Below are 12388 nucleotides of genomic sequence, written 5' to 3'. Positions count from 1 at the left end.
CCCTCAACGTCCCTTACTCCGTCCCCTGCCTCTGCCGCACACACAGCGCTGCCTCTCCCGGCAGCTGCCCAAGACCCACCCCTTTCACCTAGCAACCCGGTCATGGACGAGGGGGAGGAGGAAAAGGAAGTATCTGTCACCGTGAACATCCCCTGTGCTCAGGTAAGGAAATTGTTCCCCAATATAATGACTGCAGACGGGGATAAAACGTGTGTTCTTGTTTAATTAGTGTGTGTTTTTTCAGCTGATCCTCGTTAATTGCTTCAAACTAACGAGGATTGCCTGAAAACACAACCGCTTGCAGCTTGTTTTCAGCCTATCCTCTCCCCTCCAACCCCTTTGTCCTGGTTTACTCTATCAGCAACCAAGACGAGCATACTGCCAGATTCATGAAAACCTTATTCTGCGAATTCTAAATTGCGATTAATACCGAATCGCAATTTAGAATTCGCATAATGGGATTCATGTAAATCCGCGATAAAATTTAGCGATTCGCATTCGGCCTCAAAAGCCGAAAGCGATTAATCTAAAATCGCAGAAAAATCGCAAAATCGGTCAAATCCAGTGTTGAAATTGCAATCTCGCTATTAGCGAGATTGCAAATTGCGTTCTCGCTAATAGCGAGATCGCAAAAAAGGGAAGTCGCATTTTGTGCACTGTGATGACATCACAACCAGGAAGCAGGCAGTTCCCTACCTCATTCTGAATACTGAGGCAGAATTGAAAGCAGCACTGCTCAAAGCTCCACTCCAACCACCTCCAGTTTCTGCATTTGGATACTGCAGACTACAGCTATGTCACAGGAAGCAGCAGGGCCCAGTGACACAGGGAGAAAGCGCAAAATTAAATTCTCCGAACAGGAGCTGGAACATCTCATTGATGGAGTCTGTAAAGACCTTGATAGACTTTTTGGCAAGGACTCCAGGAGGGTGCCAGAGGCCGAGAAACGGCGACTGTGGTTGCGCATCCGCGCTAAAGTGAACTCTGTTGGAGTCACACAGAGATCAATTGACAATCTCAAAAAGAGGTGGTATGACCTCCGAGGTTGTGTCAAGGAGAGGGTGGCTGAGAGGCTGGGTCAGCGCCTTGCAACAGGAGGGAGAGAGCCTACAGTCCCTCCCAACACCCCATTGGAGGATCTTGTTGAGGACACTTTGCAACCTGAGGCATGCGTGGGGGTAACCCGGCTGGACTCATCCTGACCCACCCAAGACAGCCAAGGTAAGTGCCATGCGACTGCGACCCTGTCCCCTAACAATGGCCATGACCCTATAGCTACCCATAATAAACCCCAGTCATGCAGCCCTTGCACACCAGAATATCCCTATAGCATTGTGCGACATGTAGTCTGACCACAATGTACAAAAAGTCCCATGCAGCCAGACATGTCCTAATGTAGTCAATGCAACAGCCAGTCAGGGAATGGTAGCCAGCATGCATGTAGCAACCTTACATGTGAAAGATACATGTAATTAATCAACGTCCACTTTCCATCACAGGTGGCGCTGATAACACCAGTAGCGACAGTGAGGGGCTGCAAATTGATGAAACACATGAGGATCCTGAGGGTGAGGAAGATACATTCACACAACCAGCTCCATCTGGCCAAGCACCAGTGCCAGCAGGCGTACCACCACCTGCAACGCCAGCTACAACAGGCGCACCACCATCGTCAGCTGTGAGACCCATGCCAGTGGCATCGTCAACACCAGCAGCTGCAAGACCAGCGACACAACGCACACCTACTGTGCCCACCCAGGCCAGCAGGCAGGTCAGGGAGCGGCGCCAAAGTACAACACGCACCGGCAGGAGGGGGATGACTGTGCGTGTGGCAGGGCTCTCAATAGAGCGCAGCATGCTGTGCGTGCACCAATACAGGCACGACACCTTGCAGCTATACACCTGCAGCTGCACAATACAGGCAGGAATGTTGCCCATCTGTCCGACCGGATGGACCGGATGACCACAGCTATGGAGGCAAACACTGCGGCCATGGTTAGCAAGCGAAACCTCACCCACCGCCGCCACCGCCAGCTCCTCACACGACTCTCGGCATACACGCGCTCCAATTATGTAATTGGCAACGCCACTTCCCAGCTGTCCCGTAGGTCTTTGGCCATGCAACTCCAGATGGTCCAATGCTGTCAGGACGTGGCACGGGCACTCGAGCAGGTAACCACTGCTGTTCAGGCTCTGCAGCCAACTGGCCATGGCCATGCAGGAGGGGATGACACACTTGAGGGGACATCTAGTCACAGCAGCCTGTCTTCGTCACAGGTTAGTGTTCCACGCCGCAGCAGCAGGCCCACTGCTGCATCACGTGCTCAGCCGGAGGAAGAGGTCGAGAGGGGACTAGGAGCTTCGCGCCGGAGGCGCCAATGACATTAACGTTCATAGGGCAGGGACATGCTGCTGACATAAGCATGCCCACTACAAAATCTTCAGTAGTATGACGCAATACTCCTCAAATGTTACTGTTTGAAATAATGCCATAATATTGTGCAACCAACAATAATATTTATTCAATAATAGTACATCAGACTCATGTCATTATTTCCATTGTCATGCATGAGTGAAGTGTTGGGTGAGGGGAGTGGGTGCACTAGAAACAGTTCATTGTGATTTGGTTGCATCGTCTGTGTCCTTCAGCACGATTTTCCCCGCGTGCATGACGCGCATGTGCAGGTTGGCGGTGGTCCCCTTCCGACTCACTGCCAGATATCTCTACAGGTATCCGGCGCTTGGTAGCAATGTTGTGTAGTATTGCACACACGGCCACAATGCAGCAGCAGACCTCAGGCTCGTATTTGATGGCCCCACCAGTCTTGTGAAGTATGCAGAATCTGCTCTTCAGAAGGCCAAATGTCCTCTCAATGCAATTTCTTGTGAGTATGTGTGCTGCATTGTAACGCGGTTGCTGTGGTGTTGCAGGGTTGAGGTATGAGGTGAGGAGGTACTCACGGAGAGCGAAGCCACTGGCACCTGAATGAGAGGAGCAGAGGGTGAGTGCCTGTGCTGCGCAGCTACATCATCACAGTGTAACATTGTGGGGCAAGTGTACTTACCGAGTAGGTGTCCTTCACCAAAGTATCCCCTGGCCAGTCGTGTGTGGAGGCCGCTGTGCCGGAATATGAAGGAGTCATGTGGGCTCCCCGGGTACTGTGCCACTATATCCGTGATGTATGTCTTAGCATTGCACACCATCTGGATGTTGAGGGAGTGGTAGGACTTGCGGTTGCGGTACATGTATTCCGTTTGTGCTGGTGGGCAGATGTGGATGTGGGTACAGTCAATGCATCCTATCACATGTGGAAATTGGGCAACGTTGTAAAATTGATGCTTGGTCTCATCCAAGTCCTGCTGGCTGGTGGGGAATGAGATGTGGTGGTGTAGCCGGGTCAGCATTGCATCCAGGAAACTCCTTAGGCAGCGGGACATGGTGGGCTGGGATATCCCCCCTGCAATTGCAACTATCCCCTGGAAGCTTCCGGAGGCCAGAAGGTGCAGGCTGCACAATACCTGGACATGTGTGGGCACGGCATTGGTCCTCCTTGTTGGGTGCTGCATCAGGGGGTCTAGGTCCTGGATTAGCTTGATGATCATTGGCCCATTCAGGCGGTACTTAGCGTAAGTCAAGTCAAAACCACTTTATTCGATTATTTAAAATCATAAAAGTTTGCTAGACATATACAGAAACATTAAAAATCTGATAAAAATCTGTTATACAAGATTAAAAAAAAACATAATTCATAATCAATTAAAATGCGTGATCAATCGTGCCCACGATTAAGCAGTTGATAGGATACAATTACTGTTATTGAGAGGATTCAATTTCTTATACAGCTTTCTGTCTATCCCTCTTGTTTCTAACAGACGCTGCGAGAAAGCTCGCAACACAAAACATAGTTACTGGGGATTCTAACAATTGTAAAAACATTAAAGCAGGTTTACACTGAATAAAATTCATTTTTTTTAATAATGGGAAAATAAACCTTTTCCTGGCATCTTGGTACAATGGGCAAAAAAAGATAAAGTGCATAGTGTCTTGCGATGAAAAATCATCGCATTTGCATGGAGCAGCATCTTCAGGTCTACTCCAACCCTCCAAATCCCAAAGTACTGTGTGAATTTGATTAAACCGCAATTTAGTCAGTAGCCATCTATGGAAAGAATTCATCACTATGATCAAATACGGTGACATTGCAAGTGACTGGGTAACCAAAGCATGGCCCCTAACTGATGGTTTACATAGTTCTACTCCTTCCCGCTCTGCCTCCCTTAACTTGATGAAATTAGTTTTTACCCACTCAATGTCAGCCTTACAGAGAGATTCTGGGTTAGAAAAAATCTCTGGTCTCCCCATATACATAGCTAACAGTTTTATATTAGACAACCACTGGATTTTATTCATATTGTCTAACCTAATACAGTCCTTTAAGATCTTATGATTTAGGGAGAGGTTCGGATTTAACCAGATTTTAATCCATAGCAGCATTGGGGCTATTTTAATTATGTCTGCTATGTAACCAATCCCCAATTCAAGATGGACCGAGTGGGAAGCAGTAGATTGTGGAAGGCCTAGGAGGGAGCGTAGGAATTTGTTTTCTTCCGTTTGAATAGCGTCGGGTTTGATAAATCCCCATATTGCTGTCCCGTACCTTATGATGGAAATAGTCTTAGCTTTTTGTAGATTGTTAAAATTGCCTCAAAGGGTTTCCCCCCCAATCTTTTGGCAAAACCTAGCACTGCGGCTGAAGAATTTCTCACCGAGTTTACCTTTAATAAAAGCTGAGGGGACCATAAACTCTTATCATCAAAGACTACTCCCAAGTAGGTAAATACCTTCACTCTAGTGATTTCTTCACTACCACAGAAGAAGGTCTTAACTTTATTTTTTGTGGGCCCCAATGACATAACATGCGATTTACCGTTATTTGCTACCAGATCCAGGCTTTTCATAAAATCCCCAAACGAATCCAGCAATCTTTGCAGGCCCAGAGGGGTCCTTGCCAGTAGGACAGCGTCATCCGCGTATAGGAGCACCGGAACCGGTGTGTCTCCCATACGCGGAATGTCCAGGGTCGTTGCTAGCAGGTTTACCTCCAGTGAATTTATATACAGCGTAAACAGCATAGGGGCCAGGATGCATCCCTGGCGCACCCCTCTACTGGACTTAAAACTGGACGTACATTTCCCCTCGTTCGTCATCCTGATTGAGGTGTTCAAGTCTTTATGCAATTCGGCCAGGAAATACACAAGGGGCCGATCAAGTCCCAGCTCCAGGAGCATTGTCCACAGCTTCGACCTATTGACTAGATCAAAAGCTGTGGACAAGTCCATAAAGCCCAGATAAATGGAGCCCCTGTACTTAGCGTATATTTGCTCCCTGGTTTGGCCCAGAAGGGTGACCCGCTGGCGGAATATCCGCTCCTGGATCCTACGTCTGTTCCGTGCTGCTCGCTGTAGCCTTCGCCGCCTGACCACCATGTAGAGTCCTGGCATTGTGAGAGTCCTGATGCTGCAGCTGCATCTCCTTAAGTGTGTTTGGTCAGGCCTGCACCTGTTGCTAATTAGGAAACTTTTTTTTCAACAACAACAAAAAAAATCCTTACTATTTACCACCTGGTTTGGGGTCTCCTTAAATTGCGCGTCGCAAAATGCGAATTTCGGGTTTTTCGCAATTTGCGATTTTTCATGAATTGCGATTGCGATTTCACAGTTTTATTCGCGGAGTCCATGGTTTCTCGCAATTTCAGTATCGCTAAAGGGCTTCTTCCAGGATTCTGCGAATTTAATTGCGATATCGCAAAAAAGTTTTGCGAATTCGCAATTTTTGGTTTTCCACTGTCTTGAATTCCTTTTCATCAAATTGCGATCGCAATTGCTTTTTTGCAGCTATTGCAATCGCAATTTGGCTTCATGAATCTAGCTGATAGTCCCTAATTCACCCCTGCCATTGCTGCTCCATCTCTTGTGTTGGTTCCATTACTCCCCCCACCTCCTCCCCGCTGTTTCTGATTGCTTTCCCACCCCAAGCAACACCACTCCACTCTCATAAGTGTGGGCTGTGTGCTTTATGCATTCAGTTACGGGCACCACTCGTCTGCCTAGACAAATTACGCATATCAAATGGACTTAACTGTTAGAGGTACATCTGCACTTAAGTTGCAACAAATATAGCACGTAGGATCTATCCATTACCCTTTTATTATATACAATAACTTGCCAGAATATGTTTGGCAGCTATCTCTGCAATGATCTTCAGGTGCTTCTGTTCACAAAACGTACAGGTTTCGGGTCACTCCCAGGTAGTTTGACAGAAACATGCTATCACTGCACTTTAAAAAATGGACAAAGCTAGTTGTGGGAAAAGTAACAAAGTTCAATGATTCCAGATTCACAAAATTATGTTCTAAAAACTTCACAAAAGGCAAAGCTGGTGTAGTTTATATAAAAGTGTTGAAATGGACAATGATTTGACAAGGGAAACTTTTCCCTGTGAAAGACTGCATTCATCAAAACCCTGATATCCTACTGTTAAGACAGGGAAATCCGGAGGGCGAGGAGTGGATAGTCTGTAGCGTTACAACACTGCTATTGTGTGATAAAGGGGAAAGTGCCGATCAAATTCTCTGCAGCCAGACCTTCTTCCTTCTCAACGGCTACAGAAAATAAGTGACAGAAAAGTGGAACTTGGTCTTAAGGTCAGGGAACTGTGCAAGCTTTTTTTCCTGATTTTGTTATGGCAAAGTTAACATTTTTCACATCCCTAACTTAATCCACACTTTGATTCGTGGACTTTCATGAAAAAGAAACAATAATACAATTTGTCTGGCATCTTTTTGGGTATTTTTCTTAAACGCTGGTACAGGAACACCTATGCGGGCTTTAGGAGGCTGGGTACAAAGGTTAAACAATCACTGGCAAAGTAAATAGGCCGGGCATGGGCTGCAAACATTTTAGCTTTGTCAGGGCTTGTATGGGTTGATCAGGAAGCAACTCAAGACCTGGCTTTTCGAGCAGTAACAGACCCCCCCCCCCCCCCAGCGCCTTGAGACCCTTCGGGGTGAGTAGCGCGCTGTACAAGTCACTGATTGGTTGATTGAGTTGTAGGAGCTGCTGGGCCCGTGCAAGTATAGACAAGAAAACAGGCTGAAAGTAAAAATATTTGTTGTCTCAAATATGCACCTTGCGATCTGAGACCCTAGCATTGGAGGGAACTAGTGTGTGCAGATATGCTCCTTGTGAAAGGGTAGAATGCTGTCACTCAGTGAAGTTAACAAATGGATGACTGGGCTGACCCACAGCTCCATGATGTATGCCACAGTGGGTGGAATAAAAATATGAATGATACAACAACAGAACAATGGAGGAAGGGGACTAACTGAAAACCCCTATCAGTAAGTGTACAATATAATTTTAGAAAAATCGAAAGATCTTGGCTTTCCATCCACTTTGTGCGCAAGAAAAAAGGCCTAAAGCTATAAGGACAAAATCGTATACCACTTGTTCACTTGGTTTTATTTGTTTAGTGATTTGACTGTATGTATTTTTTTGGTAACTTTTTCAGCTCCGTGTCCTAATGCTCAAAAGCTAGGTATGTCACCACGCTTCACATTTTTTAAAACTGTATTGATTTTATTAGCAATAATAATCAGTTGTTTTAAAAACGGGATTTAACATGTATTTTATCAATGTGTTTGCCGTGCAAATCTTTTATGGCCATGTAGTGCCGAAATAAAGATCAATTGAATTGAATTGAAAGATCTTGGCTAAGGCCAGGCCTAAAAAATGCAATAGGTCTCGCATTTGCGAGAGTTTGAGCTATGGGCATTGTAAATGACAATGCCTTTTCTTTATGTGTTGGTTTTCAAAACAGATAAATAAAAGGCATTGTCATTGTTAAGCAGCAGCTGCTCCAACCGCTGCTCTTGGTGTTCAGCAGGCCTGAATTCCTACCATCCACAACCAGTTCCTCCATTGCTCCCATGCCAGCCTGCCATGTGGCCTTTTACATTATTTTTTCAAGGGCTTAGTACATGCACTTTGGTGCTACGCTGCTCCTTTCTTAACCACATGGCTGCTGGGCGTTTTCCCCCCCCCCTGTGCTGGAAAATGCCATTTTAGTGGCACCATGACGAGCTCAGCTCGTCATCAGCACACGACACCCGTGGGTGATGACGAGCTGAGCTCGTCATCAGCATCGAAAGGGTTAACAAGCACTTTAGTGCAGATTTCATTCAATTTTTTTTATTTACAGCTCCAATATTTTCATCCACTATCCTGGATCAGTAAAGAAAATCAAAATGAGAGTCGCACCATGCCCTATGCATGCACATGTCTGTTAATGTCTGCACATACATGATGATTCATAACGCTGGACTGCCCTAACACCGTGCCGCATTTGCACGCATATGTTATTTTTACAATCCTATTCAGCTTCGACAAGTTTTTCTTTCTGATGCGGAAAAACGTTGGCAAAAAGCAGTAGTAAGCCACAAGGTGTTTGTTGCTTTTAAAAGGCATGACTGATTTGCTTTGCCAAAACTTGTGTCTTTTATGTGTAGCCAATTGTGCCTTATGAGCATATAACAAAGGTGGTCTCTAAGTGTAAGCCCTAGGATTGTTATGGCTGGTTTTGTTGCAGAGCATTAAACTATAATTTAAAAGACGAAGATAGCTGAATTAAAAGCAATATAATGCAAAGGCCGTTAATAAAGCGTACCTGTTCTGTCAGCGGGGTGCTGATTTAGGCCAACCTTCACTAGTACTTCTATTATCAAAGTGTTGTCTTGCAGCCTAGAGGGTACCTCATTGTCAGAAATAAATCCTGGTTTAGGTGCTTAGGGATTGGAGCAGTAGATGTCAATGATGCCTGAAAGTGAGAGGGCAAGAATGATCTGCCTCCCCTGTGTTTGAGCTATCTGGTCTAGGTATTCGAGTTTGGACCGAGACTTGGCAGTCTGAAGTGGGTTTGGTGTTACTGTATGGTAAAGCTGTCAATGATGTGGAATCATCAGGGGAAATTACATAATGATCCATCAAATGAATAACTCAACCCCATTTTTGTTCTCAATCCTATCTTAAATTTGGGTGAAGAAATAAAATAGTACTAGAAAAAGTAGCAATGACGCAAGAAATTAAGCCTGCATTATGAATGCACACATTGTATTTGCTTTTATCAAAATTATTGAAATGAACAAGTTTTACATTTGCCAACCCATGAATTCAGTCTAGTACTTTGAACTAATAATGTGTTTTTTGTAGGAGGAAGACTTTTGTGGGAAGACCCAGCATTTTTATTTCGTCTGGAGAAGAATCGGGATCTGGTGTTGATGTTACATCTGGAACAGAGTTAGATCTAGGATCCGGCATGAATTCTAATCTTGAACATCCAGATATACTCCCAGAACCTCCTCAAAGTTACACAAATAACGACTTTGTGCTGAAACTCAGAGATGAAGATTTCATTTTGTAAAAAAAAGCTCTTGCTTCTGCCATGAAAGTTTAATTTTGTTGTCTTTGCATATCTTAACAGCAATAGGTTTTAAAGCAAAACAATTCCAAATTTCTATATTTTAAGGCTAATGCATGACCCACAGTCTCGTAATTGTGTTCTTAGTGTTAACTTTCATTAAAAGCCTTACTTGCTCATTGCACCGCTCTGGATCTCGGAATTACTGGGGCCTTAATTGTTGATTTCCGATTAGTAATTCCACCTGTGCACCCTGCAACTGCAACTTTCTGGGTCAAGAATTGGGACTGCCTTGCAGAGCCTGGAATTACCAATCCTTTTTCATTACTGCACTCATACTTCTGATTGCAGGACCACTTCCGCACAGAAAAAGCAAGAGGAAATTCTGGGTGGAAACAAAGGGGGGTTCATCAGACATGTTTCTGCACCTGTCACCTCAGAACTTGGCAGGGCAGTATATCTCTCTGCTTCACTCGTACTCCAGCCCTTAGTGGGTTAACATTTCTCAGCATAGATAAGCAAACTCTGCCCCATGCTTCAATCCATAAGGTGCTGCATTTTTTTTAACTAGGGTCATGTATAATGTGCATTATTAACCTAATAATGATCCACCTAAATGAACAACGCTTATATATTTGTAATAACTGTGTGTTTGCAGCTAAAACCATAAAACCTTGAGGCAGATATTATCCTGGGTTTTGCGATGCAACCCGTTGTAGACCCGCCCAATTTGTAGTGTGAACTAGGATCAATTGCAGCAGCAAATGTTTTCCACTCAAATGAAGACAAGTGTGTATGGCCAACCCCATCTTGGAACAAAATCCCTGGACCACGTTTTTGGGCTTCTTCAATTTGACGGAAACAAAAATATGATATAACAGTCAACAATCTCAATTGTTCTTAACTCCATCATTTAAAAATAATCATAAAAACGCAGGTATTAAACAATAAAAAACAATCTGAATTTTTACAAGAAATTCATACGGATTTCGGTGTTAAAATGTACACAAAAGTATCACACGAAAAATATACAAACCAATAAAAAACTTGGTTATAAAATGCTATATATAAAATTAAACATCCAAGGACCATACCTCTTCGCTAAAAGAGTGTTGCTTTAATAAATAATAGAGAACACCCCACTCTCCTAAGCAAACTCAGTATATCAATACATTGAGATATTCCAATAGCGAATGGCAGATTTGAAAAACATTTGCAAAAAATATTTACGGAGATATAGATCTCCATCAATGTGATCTCCTACAAATCGAGAGTAGAAATTTGTGTGAGAGCGAGGTTTCTTTTAATAAATGGCATGCCTGGCGTCTTTTTAGGTAAACGATTCAAGGCTGTTATCAGTCAAAGAGACAAAATTGAACATCATTCTGAAAAATGTAAACAACCAATTAAATGCTGGAACACAAAAACAGTGAATATTCACTAAAACATAGGATTTCAATGGGATATACTAGCTAAAGTTTCCCACGTTGCTGCTCTTAGTAAAATACACTCAGAATTTCAAACGTTCACGCTTAAAACACTGTATTTTTAAGGTTATATTTAAGAACTTGAGTTACTGTCATTCCATGTCCCGTAGATGAAACTAGGAAACAGGATTCTCCTTTAAGGTCAATTACCTGATGATTGACCCAGAGACGAAAAAAAGAGGAACTAACAATTCATGTCTTTAAATAGGTTCATAAAATGTGCTTGTACTTTGGCGTCCATTATACAGCAGTAAACTAACATGTTATTAGTCATGCAATTGTGTAATTTGATATTGTTCAGGTTACAAATATCGTTTTATTGCATTATGGGGATAGGAAGAAGGATTTAGATTTTTAAAACAAAACGGGAAGGCATTAAAGTTATGATTTATCGTAATGCATTAATGTGGTAATTATAAAGCCAAACTACAAAAAACAGAGGTTTCCCTTTTCTTGGTTATAGGTGGTAGGACGGACTGCAGATAAGCAGTCCTCTTACCCAAGCGTAATATTAAGCTACAGCTGGAGGTATAATCAAATATTGTGCGCACCACACAATAACAAATTTACATTTTGTCTCTAATCAGTATGAGTAAGGTTCTTATCTCCCACCCAATTTGAAACACATTACACAGATATGTAGATGGTCAAACGAAGAATAATGATCAGTATGAGTAAGGTTCGTATCTCCCACCCAATTTGAAACACATTACACAGATATGTAGATGGTCAACCAAAGAATAATGATCAGATCATAGAGGTTCTATTACTGTAAAATTGAGTAATTTATTTAGAACAAAAGATAATAATTGACATTCATTGACATTCTGTAAAAACACATTGTCACATCCATTTTATTTAAACAACATCATGAGACATTTTTTGTTAAAAAAAGGAAAAAGCACAATACTGTCGACGCAGCGTTTCAGTGAACAGGTTGAACACCTTCTTCAGGACAATGCTTTCTATGGTTAAAAACAATCTATATTGGACAAGATAAACAAAACATTTTTCTGTTATTAAACATTCTCATTTCCAAAAGAACCTCTCTTTTTTATGTAAAATGTTAATCACTCTGATCAAATTACTACATCTCTTTATCTAATTAATCAGGTAGAAAAACATCATCTACGGTCTCCCTTGTTCAAATCAGAGGGAGCTGTTGTACATTGTTTTTATTAAACATCTTATAGATACATACATATTTTTGATCTTCTAACATTTGTTACCCCATGGTGCTAGCCCTCTTTTTTACCCACGTAACGAATGACCCTAGGAGTTTAATGTACTCACTTTTATCTCTAAATTCTCTGCTTTATTCGGCTTTGCAGACTTCGTACCCAAGGTTTCTATAACTTAGGGCGCTTCTTTTATGATTAGTACTGAAAATGTAAAGGGAAGTATCTTTAACATGGAGCAACCCTTC

General features: G+C 43.0%; 1 protein-coding gene across 1 annotated transcript in view; it reads left to right on the top strand.

Moving 5' to 3' along the window:
* The window catches only part of SRGN (serglycin), a 67586-nt gene extending 57929 nt beyond the window's left edge, over positions 1-9657 (top strand). The window contains exon 3 of the mRNA XM_086922396.1: positions 9268-9657. Within this exon, the coding sequence (XP_086778522.1) occupies positions 9268-9478 (211 nt within the window). The 3' untranslated portion in view covers positions 9479-9657. The remainder of the gene's footprint in view (positions 1-9267) is intronic.
* Positions 9658-12388: the final 2731 nt, after the last annotated feature.

The sequence above is a fragment of the Lissotriton vulgaris genome, chromosome 5, assembly GCF_964263255.1.
Source record: "Lissotriton vulgaris chromosome 5, aLisVul1.2, whole genome shotgun sequence".
NCBI lineage: Eukaryota > Metazoa > Chordata > Amphibia > Caudata > Salamandridae > Lissotriton > Lissotriton vulgaris.
The sequence above is the reverse complement of the archived record's forward strand: the minus strand, read 5'-3'. Positions and strand labels throughout refer to the sequence as shown.